At 35.9% G+C, this 20,487-nt stretch overlaps 2 protein-coding genes across 3 annotated transcripts in view; one reads left to right on the forward strand and one right to left on the reverse strand.

The window, feature by feature from the left end:
- Positions 1 to 4,014, reverse strand: part of LOC137387110 (uncharacterized) — a 29,169-nt gene extending 25,155 nt beyond the window's left edge. Inside the window, exons 1-2 of the mRNA XM_068073412.1 lie at positions 3,873 to 4,014; positions 3,148 to 3,270 (exon numbers count right to left, since the gene is read on the reverse strand). Coding sequence (XP_067929513.1) covers positions 3,148 to 3,269 — 122 coding nt within the window. The 5' untranslated portion in view covers position 3,270; positions 3,873 to 4,014. The remainder of the gene's footprint in view (positions 1 to 3,147; positions 3,271 to 3,872) is intronic.
- An 827-nt stretch (positions 4,015 to 4,841) lies between these two features.
- Positions 4,842 to 20,487, forward strand: LOC137387111 (uncharacterized). Of its 2 annotated transcripts, none has more exons than XM_068073414.1 (6): positions 4,842 to 4,978; positions 6,188 to 6,318; positions 6,487 to 6,609; positions 6,846 to 6,974; positions 8,086 to 8,333; positions 20,034 to 20,487. In XM_068073414.1, the coding sequence occupies exons 2-5, from the start codon at positions 6,247 to 6,249 to the stop codon at positions 8,104 to 8,106; spliced, it is 345 nt and encodes a 114-aa protein (XP_067929515.1). In that variant the 5' UTR covers positions 4,842 to 4,978; positions 6,188 to 6,246; the 3' UTR covers positions 8,107 to 8,333; positions 20,034 to 20,487. The 2 variants fall into 2 exon arrangements, with proteins under 2 accessions (XP_067929515.1, XP_067929514.1); XM_068073413.1 differs by having other exon boundaries at positions 8,091 to 8,333.

The following is a 20,487-nucleotide window of genomic DNA, read 5'->3' on the forward strand; positions in this document are numbered from 1 at the left end:
CGACTGCACAGGAGCATGTTATTCTGCAGTACAGACATTCTCTTCGCTGGCTAAAAGATAATTTTCGAAAATTGCTTCAAGTAGAAATGCTAGCGGACCTCTTGGTCCATGAGTTGGTCCATGGACTATTTGTTAGTTCATGAACATTTCTGCTGAGCGCAGTTTTCAAGAACGATCCTTTAGTCAGCAAAGAAAATGTTCGTACTGCAAAAAGTACTGAAAACCTATTTGTTTTCAGCTCTAGTACATGAAGTACATTTTAAATGGTATTAGACTGCAATTGTTTAGACTTCACTTGCTTGAACTTTTGTTTCTGCATTGCCAATACTAACAACTTCAAATATGGGTTCATATTCAAAGCTCACTTTTTGTAGCGTTTCCTTTTTGTAGCGTTTTCGTTTTGTATGCCTTGAATAAAATTTCGTAATCTGAGATGTGAATTGGGCCTCCTGAATATATAAACCACCCAGTTGCAGATCATCAAGTTGACAAATACGGAGTCATCTTTTCTATGTTTTTTCTGTTTTACAAGGTTAGGATTGCGATTGTTTTCTGCATGTAGCTTCAGTGTTTTTTTGTTTAATGTTGCTGATGTTGGTTCAAACATGTAGTATTTTCTAAATGTTTGAAATGTAATGTAATCTTTTCAGTCCTGCCTTTTCTCAGGAAGCTTCTGTTAGATGGGGCATATTCTAGCCTGTTATTTGGTTTAGCTATAGTTTGAACCAGCATTACAACCATTATAGATGACAGTCAATTATTGCTTGGAATAAATAACGGTTTTAATAATAAGTTTCGAAATATTTGATTCGATTTAAAAGTTGAAAAATTCAACTTTTAGCATTAGTGCAAGGTTTCTCCAGGAATTTGCAAGCTCATGCCACTACTGGTTATCGCACACTTTCAGAAAGCGCATTAAAAATCAAAAATGTATTTACAGCAATTGAGCTATGTGAATTCAGTTTCTAATTTTTGTGATTTACACAAAATGCATGTTGAAATGCCATCAATCCTGAAAATAATTAATCTGAACAATACACTCACCAGTAGGAACCATGTTTCAATCCAATGATAGGAGAAAAGACACAGGAAACAAGTAAATGGTCGTAAAATGAGCTGCTTTCTTACATTTTGTTACTGTGGAAAAACGTTGGACTTTTGGTAGATGCGAAGAAAACGCCCAAAAGATGTTACGCCACAAGCTGAAGCGATGACACACCAACTTTCTTTTTTAGAATAGCCTCGTAGCACAATAGCTACGTAGCACAATAGCTACGTAGCACAATAGCTACGTAGCACAATAGCTACGTAGCACAATAGCTACGTAGAACAATAGCTACGTAGCACAATAGCTACGTAGCACAATAGCTACGTAGCACAATAGCTACGTAGCACAATAGCTACGTAGCACAATAGCTACGTAGCACAATAGCTACAATACACTTAACGGCAGTCCCTACTCACAAAGCACGGGCCAATAACTGATCAGCGGCCTCCGTTGCTACATGAAGGTTTACATCTGCCTAGACCGCCACATGCTGAAAGTTTTTTGTCAGCAAAAGAAAAAGACATGACAGCTCAGTAGCTTAGTTTCCATGTTCTGCTCACCTCACTGAAGCTTGCCTTACCAATGATTCTCTGCCCTATATAGGGAAAGCCCTGCTGACAGTCTTCTCGCTCTCTGTGAAAGTCAGATTTTGTAGGACTGACCAATCACAGGAAAGCCTAGGGGATAATTCACATAATATCCCACATTAGAATGACTTTCCAATAATATAGTTTTGTCGTATATACTAAGTATGTTCGTTTTCCATTATGTTTTGAGCTTTTAAGGTTTCAACTAAACAAGGGGTGCAAGATTGCCTCGTCAGTCATAGGTGTTTTGGCAATGAAAACGAGTGGAGAAGCCCTGCACTAGTGAGCAATAAAACGGCAAGCTACTGTATAAGCATAGTGTTACTTGGTAGGGGTAGAATCACTTAACGTTAAACGTATTTACGTAAACGTTAAGCTTACTTAAACGCATACTTAAACGCTACCTTTTTATTACTCAGTAGTGGGATTCTTCTCTATTTTTTCATCTCTGAAGCCCCAACTCAATGTTCACAAAATTTTGTTCTAAAGAAATAAAAATAGGGATCTAAAAATTGCGACAATTGCGATGGATGCAAGGTTAGTGCTGTTTTTCACTTGTTCAATGTATATTAGAAACAATAATAATCTGCAATCTACATTGCCATCAAAAATTATGAGACCACCCTATATTTTAAAAGGATTTGCTCATAGCGCTGAATGATTTACTGGCATAATTTTGCTAGAAACCACAAGCCATATATCAATAAATGCAGAAATTTCTAACGCCTAATGTGAAGTAAGTTTCCAATAAGCAGCAAGTTGAATTTAATTTTTTTCATAAAAATATGTATGCAATAGACCTTGACAAAAATCGAAAGATTACCTGGATATTTGCTTATTGTATTCTCAAATAATTAATTTTGCGATAGTATCGCAAGGCAAGTTGAACAACTCGCGCCATGGTTTAGATCAAATTGCCCTAGCAGCGGTGTAAAAATAAACGAAGGCATGAATTGTTCAGCAGTCTCATGATTTCTGACAGCACTGTAGCATGCGCAGTAACTTATTTTAAATACACCAACTTGCACACTACAACCACTAAAATGTTTCGCTAGGATTACAGTCTAAAGCACATGTGTCAAACTAACGGTCCGCGGGTCACATCCGGCCGGCCTTGCAATCTTATCTGGCCCGCAAAATCATTTTACATTATTGCTATTCATAGCCCATTGATATGAAGCAGTGATGACATAATACAGGTTTTTGCTAAGATTACAGTCTAAAGAATAAAATTAACTTTATGGAGAATATTATTGTTTGTTGCCTTACTTCAAAATGGGTTCCTTCAGGCTTATTACTATGCTAAGTTGTAAACTATATTACACAGAAACTTGAGTCTGCAAGCGACTATTACTACCCAAGAGCCTGTGTTACGCTGGATTGCAACACAGTCTTGTTTTGAATAGAGCATAATATATGAATCCATCTAGGAAAGGTATGTTTATTTCTTTGGTGTCACTGAAGGCCTTTTGTAGCTGATTTTAATCTCAATTTAGTATAGAATTAACTCACCCAGTCGTTTGACTTTGAGCTGCTCTTTTTTGTTCAGAACTAGTCTGGTCTGTTTGTAACGTACTATTCTCCTGCTGGTAAGATCTGATCTTCCGTAGTTGCATTTGTCGGCATTTCGTCATGCTGGCAAAACAAAAACTACAAAAGTGAATCGTGAGAAAATGGTTTTAAGAAGTAATTAGGCTTTTAGTGTTCTTTTTAAGTGTTATAAAGGCAATATAAACTAAGCATTGTACAATAATTTTTATAAAATTGTTCTATTTGTTCAGGCCACAGAGATAAATCTGTAAAAGCTGAATCAAATAAATTTAATTTCGGTTTAACAATGCATTGTTTTCCTTTTACAAAAGTTATTTCTTTTTATGATTCCTTTCTAGCTAACCATGTATTTTAATTGTTTGGTAAATTGAAAGAAATCTGCTTTTGATTGTTACAACACAGAAAAACCTTTTAAATAACAGCTCATCCAAACGCCATGTTCATTGTCTCTTTACCATTAAAACATAACCTGTATAACTAGAGTCTACTTGATCCGCTCAACTGGCATTTGCTAGCCACTGTAATGACGCCTGCCACAGTTTAGACAATAAAAGTTTGCCTTGCACCGTTCTTTTTTGCAGCATGAAAGCCCAAGAATTAGTGTCAACGCGAGAGAATGCAATTTAAAGATTGCAAAAAGTTATTTACAGAAGGTTATTTACAGATGGCTTAAACTGATAGTTTACTTAGGTTTGGCAGTTTAAGCTCTATTAGTGAGAAGTTCTCTGAAGGCTGGTTCACGCTATATCGCTGTATCTTGAGGTTGATGCCGCAATAATTTGGTTATCGTCAATGGTAATTATGTTCACGCCATCTCATTCCCATTCACGTTTGCGTTGACAAATACTTGGCGACGTAGGGCTATTATTTTTTGCAAATAGACGTCTTTATTTTCGCGTGCCTTAATGAAACTCACTGACCAATACAACCCAGTGTCGTGTAGAGATCCAGTGTCCCTATGCGACACTTATACAACCTGGTAAGAGAGGTCAGTGGAAATACTAGTCTTGCAGCGACTATCATAAACGGAAATTAATAAATCATGCTATCCGCGACTGTGAATTACTATCGCCGAATTGGTTCCCATTCATACCTGCCAACCCTCACGCATTGGGCGTGAGACTCCGCAATCACCCCAAAGAAAAAATGAAAATGCGTGAGAAATGCGTGAGATATTTGCCCCAATTTCCACAATTTTATATATACTATCATTAATACATCAATTGCCCCAAAACCAAATCTCACGCATTGCCCCACTCTTGGGTTGGCAGGTCTGTTCCCATTGTACAGGCGGTGGGGGGATGCTCGTAGAAATATCGAGCAAGCTCGAATTATCAATTTTGTTTGGTCGATGCCATCAGTTTGCGTTTCCCATAATCGAAGGATAATGGTAAAAGAAAAAGGAATTTTCTATCGAAAAGATGCGCTAGGCATACCGTTTTACTACCCCTTTCGTGCATCGCTGTTATTGGACCGTGTGGTTGAAAGAACTATCGCTGGTAAATATACACGTGCGTTTTGGCACGCTTTATGTTTTGTGGGTGTATTTGCTGCCACTCAGTGACGTATTCGTAAAGCCAACATGGCCACCATTGCAGCAAACGATGAATTTGAGACATCAGTCTTTAAGGATTTTTTTAGCTCTTAACGAGCATCTGAGGACCCATGAAGTGGAGAACAGAGTAAAGTTTATCAAGCATTGTGAAAATAGTGTTAGCTTTACCAAAGCCTTGACAGAAATATGGGAGTCTTATCTTGGAGGCTGTAGCAAAGACATGGAGTCTCACTGAGAGTAAGCAATCATTGAATAAGCAATCACATCCATCCACCCATGTGATTTTTGTGAGGAATTGCATAGGCATGTGTAGTACTGTTATTAATTATATAACTAGGGTAACTTGGAGTATTATGTTTGGTTCAGTGCAGCCTCATTCCAAATCCATACACCAGCAGTCAATTTGGCTTATACCATCCATGAGTGGTTTTATTTTTAGTTTAGTTTGGTTTAGTTTACACAACGCAGGGACATTTTATAGTTGCTCCACCACCCTTTGTTCGACCAATGGAGTGAGATACCAGGTTCAATTATCAACCTACCCCCTCCCTCCCCCCACCACTGGAATTCACTATATGGGCCAAACTAGGGTGGTAGAGAAACCACAGGTGTCCTTTAGCGGGATATTGTCGAGGCCGGGCCGTAGTTTACACACACAAAAAAAACAACAAAGATCCACGTAGTTATGAGCAAAAACAAAAGTATTCACCCAAATATCTCACCAATCCCAATCCGATGAGCAGCACACTCAAAAACTAAATCAATCGACAGAGCCGCCAATCATGTCAAAATGTTCCAAGTTTCAAGTCATGTCTTGCACAATTCACCTTATGGTTTCTCAAAACTTGTCCCAAAGTCCCTATTAATTTGAGACTGTCCGAATGCTGTTTTCGAAATGGTCGCCGCTAGACTAGCCTAGCGTCCTGATTCAACACCTCAGTAACTATTGGGGCATCACTGAGTGCTCTCGGACGTCTCCCCGATAGTTACTGAGGTGTTGAAGTAGGACGCTAAGCTAGGCTAGCGGCGACCATTTAGAAAACAGTAATCGGACAGTCTCAAATTAATAGGGACTTAGAGACAAGTTTTGAGAAACCATAAGGTGAGTTGTACAAGACATGACATGAAACTTGGAATATTTTGACATGATGGGTGGTGCTGTCGATTGGTTTAGTTTTTGTGTGTGCTGCTCATCAGATTGGTGAGATATTTGGATGGATACTTTTGTTTTTGCTCATAACTGCGTGGACCTTTGTTGTTTTTTTGTGTGTGTAGACTACAGCCCGGCTTCGGCAATATCCCACTAAAGGACACCTGTGAGAGAAACCATATAGATTTCTAGTGGTAAACAGTTTTTGAGTAAAGTGAATTAATAATCATCTACATTGTCAATGTGATGTGGTTTTGATTCTCATGGAAATCATTAAGGTTTTATAATTGCTTTAGAAATCATACATAAAGGGCTCAAGTTTGACCCTGATCTGCCATACAAAACTCTAGGATACATGACATTGCAGTGTCAGCATGGACCTGACAATCATCTATCTGTTAAGAGAAAATATCAAGCCAAGATAGCAGTAAGTTTCTGTTTTCACAATAGGGTCACACACAACTCATTGATGCCTTCTAGCTTAATGTAGCTTAATAATTTCTTTCAGATTCAAATTTTGAATTCAGCCATTATATCAGCGCAATGTTATGTTGTTATTACATGATTGTATCATTATTTTACATGATCTGTTTAGGAAGCGGATAACAAAGACCACCCACCTCACATTAAGAGAAGACTGCTGATTCAAGATACTTACAAGCTTGACTGTAGAGCCCAAGTAACAATCGAAAGACGCCTGGTCTTTGATCAATTCAAGGTGAAAAGAATGGCATTTTGATTAAAATATAATATATTAGGTATAACTTGTAGCACGCAGGGAGAATCCACTAGTAGACACATCTTATAGCTTATCCTATCAGTGGCTAGTGTTTGGAGGTTTGGGTTTTTCCTCAGACAATTAAACAGAAATGGGTGATGATTGTCTTATCAACTGTTCATGAGATTGGAAAATCTTTAGGGTTTTATTGCACATTCTTCATTGTTTGTTTAAAGCTTCCAAAAGTAAGTAAACACTTCAAGAGGCAAGCTGGAGAACTGATTGCTAATATTTGCAACGGAAGAGAAGAATTTATTCTGTCAATACCTAGTCTTTCTCAACACAATGAACATTTCCAAGGCAAGGTAAGTCTCTCATAATTCAGTGAGTTGTTCGATGCTGTTATCCTTAAGAAAGAACTGCACGAAAACAAGCATTAATGTTAAGGTCATACCAACCCACCCCCCCCCCCTGTTCCCACCTGCCCAGTTTGGCCTTCTAACCCTTATTTAGTAAAGTTAGTTATTAATAATCTCAAATGCGAAAAAGTGAGATATTGAGAGCGAGGTAAGAATATTCCATTACAGATCAGTATGTCGATCGGGTTTGTTTGGAAACATGCGTTTTTGTTTCCGGTTTTTGATGCGGGGACTCTGTGAAACTTTACGGCTCTGTGAAAAACCATACACTGATGTAGTAGCCAAGTGCAGTTGTTGTGTTACAAGCTTTAGCTAATCACGATCAAGCGCACAATTGATCTAAAACTGGTATGCCTAGCGCATCCTTCCGATAGAAAATTCCAAAGAAAAAAGCCTACATATCGCGATATAATGTGAACCAACCTTTAGGCAAGCTAGCCTTACTTTTAATGCCAATAACTTCTGCTGCACTCTACCAGGTGACAGTAAGTGTTGCAAAGGACATTCGCATATAGCAGATTAACAAGAGTCTATGCCAGAGGTCATGCACTCCTGTCTTGTTTAACTATACACACTTTTGAAATAAGAATGACTGAAGTGTGGCAAATGTTTAAAATTGAATAGCTTGCATGGCATTTTTTTTGGATCGTTCGCAAAATGTTGTTTCCCTTTTTTGCAACCATGGAGTACCTCATGAAAATTTTATCGCACTCTCTCAAAAAGTGCATTAAAAATTAAAAATGTATTTACAGCAATGTATTTACAGTTTTTAATTTTTGTGATTTACCCAAAATGCATGTTGAAATGCCATCAATCCTGAAAATAATCTGAACAATTCACTCACCAAGTAGGAACCATGTTTCAATCCAATGATAGGAGAAAAGAGGCAGGAAACAAGTAAATGGTCGTAAAATGAGCTGCTTTCTTACATTTTGTTACTGTGGAAAAACGTTGGACTTTTGGTAGATGCGAAGAAAACGACCATAAGATGTTATGCCACAAGCTGAAGCGATGACACACCAAGCTGAAGCGATGACACACCAACTTTCTTTTTTAGAATAGCTTCTTAGGACAATAGCTACAACCAATTTAACGGCAGTCCTTACTCTCAAAGTGCGGGCCAATAACTGATCAGCGGTCTCCGTTGCTGCTACATGAAGGTCTACGTCTGCCTAGACTGCCACACGCTGAAGGTTTTTTGTTGGCAAGAGAAAAAGGCATGATAGCTCAGTAGCTTAGTTTACTCGTTCTGCTCACCTCACTGAAGCTTTTCTTAACAATGATTCCCTGCCCTATATATGTAAGGTAAGCCCTGCTGACAGTCTTCTCGCTCTCTGCGAAAGTCAGATTTTGTAGGACTGACCAATCACAGAAAAGCCTCGGGTAAATTCACATAACGTCTCACACTAGAATGACCTTCTAATGATGCATTTATTGGGCTTATTTATTTATACTTTATTATAGTGTGTGTATTTACAGTCAAACATGGATAACTCGAACTTCACGGGACCGAGCTAAAGTGTTCAAGTTATCAGAGCACTGTCACAAGTCCATGTATTTACTTATTTATTAGTAGATACATGTACATATACAAACTATAATATAAATCAAAAGCACAAATGGCTTGTTTCAAATTAAATGCTTCTAATGTAAAGTTTAAAACATTTTTATCAAAAAGTATAGAGATGTTTTTATCACTTGAGATTGTTTTGTTGTTTGAGGTGATGTTATTGCCAGAACGTTTTTTAGATTGACATTGGCAAAACTTGATCGTTGTTGAAATGCTCAAAAGAAAAGACATCTTTTTCTTTTGAGCGTTTTACCCACGATCAACTTTGCTGATTTTTCTTGAAGTTTATGCAAAGATTACATCACTTTACCTCGCTTCCGAAGGACGATCGCTAAGCGGATGTTTGGTATAAATCAAATTTCACCAAACTTTTAGAAAAGTCGTTGACAAAAATATTTTGCCGACGGTGGTAATAACGAAGCCTATGATTTACGAAAAGTTGAGGGTTACCTCTATGACTTTGAATAAAGTGATTTTCTAAAGCAATAACAACTGTTTCGGTAGCCGTTGGGCAAAAAACAGTTCGAGTTAACAGTGTTGAGTTCGAGTTATCTATAGCAATTTATCATTACGTGGGAACGAACCAAAAAAACCGTTTGAGTTAACCATATGTTTGAGCTATCCGTGGGTGAGTTATCCATGTTTGACTGTATTTATACTACTTCAAGTATGTCCGCTTTTCGTTATGCTTTAAGCCTGTTTTGTCGCTATCTAAAAAGGGGTGTGAGATTTCCTCGTCAGCATAGAAGTTTCAGAGATGAAAACGAGTGGGGAAGCGCTGCGCTAGTGAGCAATAAACCAGCAAACTATAAAATTAGCGTTACCTGGTAGGGGTAGTACCTGGTAACGCTAAACTTATAGCTTACCTTTTTATCACTCAGCAGTACGACTCTTCTCTATTTGTTTTTTTTCTCTGAAACCCCTACTCATTGTTCACAAGCATTAAAGATAAGGGTCTAAAAATTGTGACAATTGCGATGGATGCTAGTCTTGCTTTTCACTTGTACAACGTTTTTTACAACCAATATCAATCTTCAATCTATATAGTGATCAGAAGTATTGAGACCACCCTATATTTTGAAAGGACTTGATGGTAGCGCTGAATGATTTACAGGCATAGTTTTGGTAGAAATCACCAGTAACCATTAATCAGTAAATGCCAAATTTTCTAACGTTTTATACGAAGTAAGGTTTAAATAAGCAGCAAGTTGCATTTATTCTGTTTTAATAAAATATGTATACAACTGACCTTGACAAAAATCAAAAGATTGCCTGAATATTTGCTTATTGTATTTTCCAATAATTAATTTTGCGATACTATCGCAAGGCAAGTTGAACAACTCATGCAATGGTTTAGATCAAATTGCCCAAGCAGCGGTGTGAAAATAAGTGAAGGCGTGAATTTTTAAGTGGGCTCATGATTTCTGACAACACTGTAGCATGCTCAGTAACTTATTTTAAATACACCAACTTGCACACGACAACCACTAAAAAATTTTGTTTGGATTAAAGTCTAAAGAATAAAAGCAACTATACGGAAATTATTATTGTTTGTTGCCCTACTTCAAAATGGGTTCCTTCAGAATTTATTCCTATGCTAAGTTGTGAATTATATTATACAGAAACTTGTGACACTGCAAGTAACTATTACTACCCAAAAGCAGGTGTTACACTTGAATGCAACATAGTCTTGTTTTGAATAGAGCATACTCTATGAATCTGTCTAGGAGAGGTATGTCTATTTCTTTGGTGTCACAGAAGGCCTTTTGTAGCTGATTTTAATCTCAGTTTAGTATAGAATTAACTCACCCAGTCGTTGGACTTTGAGCTACTCTTTCTGTTCAGAAATAGTCTGGTCTGTTCGCAGCATACTAATCTCCTTCTGGTAAGATCTGATCTTTCGTAGTTGCATTTGTCGCCATTTCGTCATGCTGGCAAAACAAAAACTGCAAAAGTGGATTGTGAGGAAATGGTTTTAAGAAATAATTAAGGTCTTAGAATTCTCTCATAAAGTATTATATTATTATTATGATTTAGTATTATAAAAGTGGTCTAAACTAAACTTTGTTTGAGCATTTTGATGCAACTTATCTATTCACTTTGACCACAGAGATAAACTTGCATAAAGACTAAGTTCAACAAGTTGAACTAACTTGAACAAAGTTAATCATGGTTTAACAAAGCATCCTATTAAAATCTCCTATTAAAAGTTTATTTTTTTCTTTCTATGATCCCATCTAGCTAACTACATATTTTGATTGCTCGATTAATCTCGATAAATTGAGATTAATCCGCTTTTGATTTTAAGAACACAGAAAACCTTTTAAATAGAATGTCATCCAAACGCTCTGCTCCTTATCTCTTTGCCAGTAAAATATAACTTGTCTAACTCAGTTTACTTGATCCGCTCAACTGGCATTTGCTAGCCATTGTAAAGGAGCATTGTAATGATGCCTGCCTCAGTTTAAACAATAAATGTTTGCCTTGCACCATCCTTTTTTGTAACATGGAAGCACCATAATGAGTGTGTCAACGTGAGAGCATGCAATTTAAAGATAGCAAAAAGGTTATTTACAGAAGGCTTAAACTAGTGTTGCACTTCGGTTTAGCAAACTCTATTAGTAGGGAGTTCTCTGAAGGCTAGTTCACGCTATATTGCCGTATTTCGGGGTTGATGCCACAATACTTTGGCGATCGTCGATGGTAACTATGTTGACACAATCACAAGCCCATCCATGTTTGCATCAGCAAATATTCCTTGGGGTCATGCTCTCATTTTTCTTTTTAACTCTTGATAAAAAAAATTTCTCTGTTTTTGCATGCTTAAATCAAATACTAGTCCTGCAGCAACTATCATAAATGGAAATAAATACATCACAGTATCTATGATCACGAATTACTAATGTTCAATTTGTTCACATTGTACAGGCAGTCATGGATGCTTGGATAAATATCCACATATTTTTTGAAGCGTACCAAAAACACTTACCAAACAGTTGGATACGCTTTGGTACGTGTACGCTTTGAATCGCTTTGATACACTTATCTAACATATCAGAGCGTACCAAAGCAATCGCGTACTAAAGCGTACGCTTATCTAACATTACAAATCATACCAATCACTTTGCGTTGATGAAGCAAAGTGTATCCGCTTTGTTTTGACGATGAACGATGAACTCGGAAAAGAAAACGCCAACATACAACAATATAATGTGAATCAGTTGTGTTATTATACTTATTCAGCTTTATGTAGCTTTACGTATAGCTTTGACCTTACATGTGTATATTGAATGTCTAACTTATGAGCAATCACTCTGTTTCCTGTAACTATGTAGGGAAGAAATACACTCATTAAACTGTCTATTCATTAAATCTTATTAATCAACATATTATACCAGACTTTGGGCAAGCTAGTCTTTTTAAGTCAATGACTTATAAAATACAGTAACACTTTCATATCAAAACACCACCGCCTATTGATGACTCAGATTTAATAAATTGCCCGACTTTAGAGGACGGGCGTAGTTCTGCAGATGTAGCAGGTGTCAGGGGATTCTTGTAGTTAAACATATAAGCATAAGGAAGGAAACACACTGTGACCTCACCATATGACCTGTGTGACTTCGGTGCTCAATCTTTTTCTTACTAAACAATTTGATGCTCAGCCAAAAATTCAGATGGAAAATGCATTTGAATTCGAACATACTTTGGTGCTGTAATTTGGTACGGATTCAAGCCGGAGAACCGCAATGAAGAGCAAAACAGTCTGCATAACATGATATAAGGATTAAATTTGACTTAAATGAATTTAGCTTACTATGCATACACTTGAAAATATGTTTCATATTTATTCTAAACCTAATTGTAAATTTTGTTTTCGTTTTAAATCACTTAATTTTCTTTTTCCTGTTTGGCTCATTTTGCCTCGATTTTAAATGCATTCTCATCCTTCCTTTCAGTCAGCCTTTTGTGAATCTTTTTTGATCTGACAATAAAGAATGGGCAATGCTTTCACATAAATGACCTTTCGCAAACTTGTGCACCTAGTGGATGAACAGAGGTCATTATGGTTTATGGCCATATCTCAAATTTGTCTCGTATCTCAAAGCAAAAGTTGGAACCTTCTTTGAATCTCAAATGTCCTATATGTTGGGCTACTCGTAACTCAAGGTGTTTCATAGCGAAAAAACCCTATATAATATATATGTATTTATATCTTTTTATTACCATTTGTAATCACCATCAAAAGAATGTTTTTCATTACTTGTCAAAAAATGAGAAGAAAAATCTAGAAATATGACGTGAGTTGAACAAACGTGTTTCGAAAGTTAGTAATGTAATTGTGTCGCAGATGAGTCAGGACAGTGAATTGAAGGTTGTAGTAACAGAAAGTTCATAAACTAAAACATACAATGGTGGATGTAGTATGTTAGTAAAAAATGACAAGTTATAAAGGTAGACTGCAAGAGCTCTACACATTATCTACACGTACAGCTGATTCTATGTGAAAAATCAAGTAATGCCGGGCTCAATTGACCATCTTAGCACTTTATTTTCTGTATATATGTACAACGAATCGATTGAAAACGGAAAAATGTGTAATGCATACACATTAATGACAACTGTTCTCAATGAATGTTTTTATGAATTGTTGTTATCTAAGTAGTGTAGCATTTTGCATTGAAAATTAAAGATTTGTCGGCCTTAGTCTTTTATAGTAACAGTCCAACTTATTAGTAGATCTTAGCAAGTACATGTAAATGACTGTGAGACAGTAAAATTGCCTGTCATGATCTACTGTAGACGGTGTTTATGTCACTTTATCAATAATTAGCCATAAATCAAGTCTCTGGTTTTCACAAACTTACATTGTGTAATTAAATAGAAGTAAATATGTTTTGAAATGAAAATAATAACAGGAATTCCGCAATACTTTTTATGTTTTTTGCCTAGTCGAGTTAGGACAGAAACATTTATAGTACCGTGAAACGTAGGAATAGCAGAAAATTTATCTATATTAATAAATACCACTTTGCCATGTCGTGTATGAGTGTGTGGGAGTGCGTGTGTGCGCGTTCGTGTGAACAGTTACATTAGTCTATGTAAATGTTTCATTGCATGTTCATCCATGACTTCCACATGTTTTATAACATGTTGTAATGAAACATGCGGGAAACATGAATGAAACATTGTACATATTTCATTTAATTTTTCCGATTGTTTGATTAAATTCACATAAACTTCACATATATGTGCTCCTTGCCTTCTGCCAGGTGACTAACGTATTTGCTTTCAAAACTTAATCTGGTTCCTGAGATCCAACATCTTAAACACCTACTTATAGTCTAGTTAATTGAAATAAGAGGAATAGCTGGCTTGCTGCTAGTAATAAGTATAAGCTTACTTACAAGTTGCTGTGGCAGCATTTTGAGGTAGACAGCTGACGAATCTACATCTATTAAAAAACTGATGATTGGGAGCTATTTACTATCTTTCCGCTGCACGGATGATTTAGATCTGTAATAATGCACACATTGAGTTACCAGGCACAAAAGGTGTTGCAATGAATATTCAGGTGTTGTTTATGCCAGAGGACATAGCAGTGCACTTCTGTCTTGTTTAACTATACACACTTTTGAGATAGGAGCGACTGAAGTGGGGCAAATGTTTAAAATGAAATAGCTTGCGTGGCAATTTTTGTGAATCATTCGCAAAATGTTGTTTCTGTCGTTTGCAACCATGGATCACCTCATAAAAATTTGTAAGTAAGAACACTCTTGAATGGCTAGAAATGCTTGAACTACGAAGTTTTCATCTTGTAGAGGATGCAAACTTGCGATGTAAGCGCGCCATAAAAACAATGTGGTTAGCAGTGAAATCAAACATCACTCACCTTTCCCTGCTGGACCTGTCGTTCTTGTGGACATACCTACTTGTTAGCTATCAGCTTATTCTCCATCTTCGTCTTTTTATCTACATTTATTGACTTTTTGATTATACAAACAATGGCTATCAGCTCTATTTACAAACACGTTTTATGATTCTATTTTTTAGCAAGTAGCAGGCCTTATTCAGGTTCAGCTGTATACCTATGCCTATAGCATTCCCTTATTTAACAATTGATCAGACGACAACTTTGACCACTGTAAGTAATAGGGGTTTTCGTTTAAACCTTTGTCAACCAAATCAAAAAATAGATGAGCGAGATATCAAATTATTTGAGGTAAAAAGCCACACACTAATTACTTTCCATAGAAACCGATACGCCTAAACAAAATACATAGCACTTGTGAAATTTTATCTTTTCGCATGGCAACCAAATCAAAATTTTCTCTTAGAAGTGATACTATTAAACCAGCAAACTACTAAATCCAATACTGATAAAACAACAATAAACAATTGCCTCAAGCTATACAAAGCTAAAAGCAAAACATAGACAGGCGAGACAAAGGCACGCCAAAACAAGGAGAGTAAATATGTTAGTCAATGTGTAAAATCAGTCATTTTTATAATGCCTGAAATGTTCAGTCATTTTGTAAATTGTCTGATTTTCTGGTCATTTCACAGAATGACTCAAATTTTCAGTTAATTTACACATTGGCTGTAATTTTCAATCGATTTGAAAATTGCCCGATTTCCTCGTCATTTTACAAAATGACTGAAATTTTCTAGCATTTTACTAATTGACTAAAAATCTGTTCAGTGATTTGACAGATTGCCTGAAACATTGATATAAAGTATGACAAGTCATTTATGGCAAGGAGAGCATCAACCATCACATATATACGTTCTTATATTGTTTAGCTTGCTATTGTTCAGTAATTAAAAAAAATTTTTTAATAAGTACAACATATAATTGAGGATATGAATATTCTCTACAGTTTAACATATGTTAATATTAGATATCTCAACCAGATGATTGAACACTAAAGACTGGTTCAAACAATATTGCTGTATGTTGGCATTGTCCTTTCGGCATTTATCGTTGGTTTAAAGTACCGACAACTGATAGCATCGATAAAGCAACACGAGTACGACAGAAAGTCTGCAACTGTAAAACCTTCCCGATAGTTCGCGGGACATCCACAACAGCCTGTACAATGTGCACCATTTTGACAGGCTGTACAATGTACACCATTTTTACAATAGTTATTCGCTGTTGTGGAAACCGTGATATATTTATTTCTGTTTATGATAGTTGCTGCGGGCCTAGTATTTGATATAAGAAACAAAGAATTTCCTTCAAAAAATTTAAAAAAAAAATGAGAACACTACATTGCGAAATATTTGCTGATGTAAACGAGGATGGGTTGTGATAGTGTGAACATTGTTATCATCGATAATCACCAAAGTATTGTGGTATCAATGCCAAAATACAGGATATAGTTTGAACCAGCCTTCAGATGCTTGGATCAGTTGTAAAGACTAGCCGTTTGCCATATTCCTGGTGTACTAGCTTTAATGAGGATACTCTGCCCATTAATTACAGCCAAACAGCAGTGTCTGGTGAACTGTGTATCCACAAACTAATTTATCTTTTGGTATAGATAGATTAATAAAACAAATGAAACAACCCAATTATGACTTTATTTATGCAATTAGAAACATGAAGGCCTTCAGGTACTCAATAAATATATGTCAGTATTGGTACTTGGTACTCATCAACTGCTGACTGCCAATGATGACAAACACTATAAAATCAGCATTCCATATAGAGCTATTAGATATGAAAAATGCTGATAAAAAAATCTCTGTCCTCATGACAAAAGGAGTGTATTTCGCCTTGCTAAAAAACGGTAAAAAGTTTTTTGTGATGTACGTATTGAAAAACTAATTTTTTAAATTCCAAAGTAGTAAGTTCAACAAAATTAAAATGCATATATACTAATGTTTCAGGCAATCTGTCAAATAAGTGGACTGATTTTAGTCAATTTATAAAATGTCTGAAAATTGTAGCCTTTTGTAAAATTACTGAGTGAATCAGACAATCTGTAAATTGACAGAAACTTTCAGTGGTTTCACAAATTGATTAGTTTTACACATCAACTGTACAACATACACTTGCATAGCAGGCAGAGAAAAACAGATAATGTGATAGATTATTTCTCAGGCTATATGGATACATGTATATGACGGTTTCTAGCATTGTGACATTGAGTTGTGGTAACTAAAATACTATATTATTTACTATATTAAAATAATATATACATTACATTATGCCAAAACACTTATATTAATCTATGGTTATTTGGTATTTTTAATTATATGTATATATAATATTTTTGGCATTGGTAATAATATGAAAGAACAAAATGAAAAGACAGAAATCAGGAATTATCGATTGTGTCAAATAGACAAATTTTAAATTTTAGTAATAATAATGATATATTTTTATAAATTCGAGTGTCTTGTCTGTAGTCGTGTCTCTAGTTATAGGGATGGCGTTTTAGGAATGAAAAATCCACTTCGCACCAGAATTGAACTCGGAACCTCCAGCTTTGCAGACAGGAGTACCATTCATTTCACTAAGCCTCCAACTTGCAATACTATGAAATAATTGTGCACATCATGGTTAATACAGCTGCCAAAATTTAATGCTTATCATTTAAAATAGCATGCTGTAGCTAGCATGCTTGAAGATCATGATTACATGGGAAATCATGAATTTCTTGAGTAATCTCTCACGTAATCACGATCTCTCGTAATAATGAATAAAATAATTTTTCCTAACACTGGTTTCAGAGAAACAGCTCTTATTATAGAAAACATTTAGACTAGCTTAAGTTACTCAACCTCATTGGGTAAAAAAAACCTAAACAGTTTAAAATAAAAAATTTTGCAAAAAAATTTTTAATACTAGTGCAACACCGGGCATCGGCTAGTCTAATAGTACTGCAGAAGAGTCAGGATAATGAATTGAAAAAAAGTAAGAGAAAGTTCATAAACTGAAACGCAATAGTAAATTGAGTATGTTGATGTCAAGAGAAAGAAAACGATGTTTGGCGTATGTGTGGACGAGTAAATACAAATATTTGAGTCTTAGTTCATGCAGGATTTTGAGATCTGTAACATAAATACAGAAAAGAACAAATTTAAGATTTGGCAATACTTTCAAAGATTTCATGAGGCGATAGATGAGAGTGTGGCAAGGTGAATAGAGAAATGATTCAAGGTCAGCCTCGTGGTATTTGGCAAGATAGCATTAATCTACTTAAATACTCTCTTTAATATAAAACAAGTGTGTCCATTTGAAGCCATGTTTTAAGGTTTGGAAAAAGATATTGCTACAAACAGGATTTGAACCCACAACATCCAGCTTCACTGTCAGGCATGCTACCACTTCTACAAATTATTCACCTTCTCAGGTGTAGAACTAATGTACACACACATTTTGTGTGCGCTTTATTGTCACACTAGTTGAATGCCAGGCATTACTCGAGGAATAAAAGTCTTTGCACAGAAAATATATTTTTACTTAACATATAACAACAGTTACCATTAAAACTTTCAAAATTCATATCACGAGAAAAGTGTTTTGTGCAGTTTATACTAGAGGTGGAACGAGACAGGTTTTTTAAGTTAGAGACGAGACTCGAGACACTGTCTTGTAAAAATTTGAGACTCGAGACATGAGACAGCAAATAATGAGCATTTGGTGACGATTTCACTACACAAGTACTAGCTACTTGTTAAGTTACGTTAAGTTACTTACTCACTAATTGTAAAGCATTGTCATATTCAATAAAATTTACTCTATGACAGGATACAGTTTTACTACTCTCAAAACAATTCGGCCTACTGATGACCTATTCACTAAATAATGTTGTATCGCTACGCCAATGCCGAAAGCTTGGTCATTAAACACAATTAATCCTATGTTTGTTTCCTACTTTCATTGTTACAAAGAGATACTAATAGATGGTCTGTAAGATTACATTGCAACAAACAGTCTTTGCTATAATAAGATCTATCTCTGTCCATCTGGCTGTCTGCAACTTCGCTTAAAGATCTTAAAGAAATCGTTTTCAATAGGATTCGAACACATTACTTTTAGTCTTGTGCAGCAAGACCCTACTACCTGTGCCAATGAACTGCCTAGTCCTATTTTGGTATAAGTGTGCAGTCGCTTGTTACAGCTGATGATCTCTCATAGTAGAGGTGGAACGAGACAGGTTTTTTAAGCTCGAGACGAGACTCGAGACACCGTCTTGTAAAAATTCGAGACTCGAGACACGAGACAGTAAAATAATGAGCATTTGGTGATGATTTCACTACACAAGTACTAGCTACTTGGTATATATAAAATTAATAAAACTCTTTTTAAATTGAATTTTCACCTGGTGTAAACGATTTAAATACAACATTCTAATAGTGATATGCATGTAGTTTTTGTAAACAAAAGGGACACAAACAGCTCTAAAATACCGAAGTTATATATTCTAAGAATTTTGAGCTTGATTGATCATAATTATTATAAACATATTGCTTTGTACATGCATATTTTTACCATCTATTGAATAGTTCTTACTTTTTAATGTAATGTGTAATGAAACCGATAGCCGTCGCTCTACAAAGAAATACCGCAACTAAAAGAACACACGATAACACTTTCATTCTTATCGTTTCATTAATGTTAAGTTTTGTTTGTGTATTAGCTGTAGTATGTGAATTATATTTAAATTGTACTCATGAAATTATATGAATTACTGTATACATGCACATGTATATTCTTATATTGAGCTAACAAAACGTCATTGTTAACCGAACACGGACTATGGTCGACACGGCCTCTCGTTCGTTTCTCTGTGTCCGGGCAAGTTTTACCACCGATTGGTGGTATATACGTAAAAGAGGCCCGAATTTTATGAAGGGCAGTTGGTGTTTAGACACGTTACGATAAAATACAGACATTTTACCCGCAAAAGTCTAATTTATTAAATTGGATTATCCGAAGAGTAATTAGATACGACCCGGTATCTGTTTCAAGAGCACAGAACCGAACTAAAAAATAACAGGGCCGTTGTCCGGACTACATGATTAGACTCAGTGGCCAACATAATCAGTAGCAACAGGTAGTAACGGACCGGGTATAACTTTAAAGGCAGTTGCCCGCAATCCATTACAATATATGGAGTTGTTGCTACCGCAAGAAGCCATGTTTTAACAACCGTGCGCAGGCGCTTTAGTTCTATTTCCTGTCTTGAGTTTGGCAATAGTTAAGTCGAGACGAGAACGATACGAGACGAGACAGGTCGATACTCGAGACGTCTCGTGTCTCGTTCCACCTCTATCTCATAGTAAACCAGATTGCCAGGCTGCTAGATATTTTAAGAATGCTCTAATCCAGAATTGCTGACCGTAAAGGTTTGCCAGTTGACTTTAAATTTTGACAGTCTCTCTTTCAATTAGCTAACTTGAGTTTATTGACTTTTCAGTCTCCATTCTGCTGGTCCATTCTTACGCTGAACTGCAGTATCTTCTCAAATCCGTTTGCTGATGAATGCGGTAGTTGTGTGGCACCAAACCTCTGCCACTTATCTGTTGTCACTGCCATAGCAGGGTGTTTTCACATGGTTTGGCTAATTGCTATGTTTTTCTTGGATTCATTCTCACAAATGTCCTCATACTAGAAGATTGTGAAGCTTAGCAATTTTATTACACAGCTTTATTTTAACATTTTATTTGTCAACTATCTCCTGGAAAGGGTAAAAGAGTTATTTACTATTATACATGTATTTTATATAGCTTGCGGGTGTTTCTCATTCTGTTTTTTCAATTATTAATCACCTTTTTATCAATTATTAAAAACCTGTAAGCAGCCTTTTACTATTTCTATGTTGTAATAAGTTATTTTATTGTTGGCATTTTTACCGCCATGAAATAAATATG

Source organism: Watersipora subatra, chromosome 2, assembly GCF_963576615.1.
Source record: "Watersipora subatra chromosome 2, tzWatSuba1.1, whole genome shotgun sequence".
In the NCBI taxonomy this organism is placed as follows: domain Eukaryota; kingdom Metazoa; phylum Bryozoa; class Gymnolaemata; order Cheilostomatida; family Watersiporidae; genus Watersipora; species Watersipora subatra.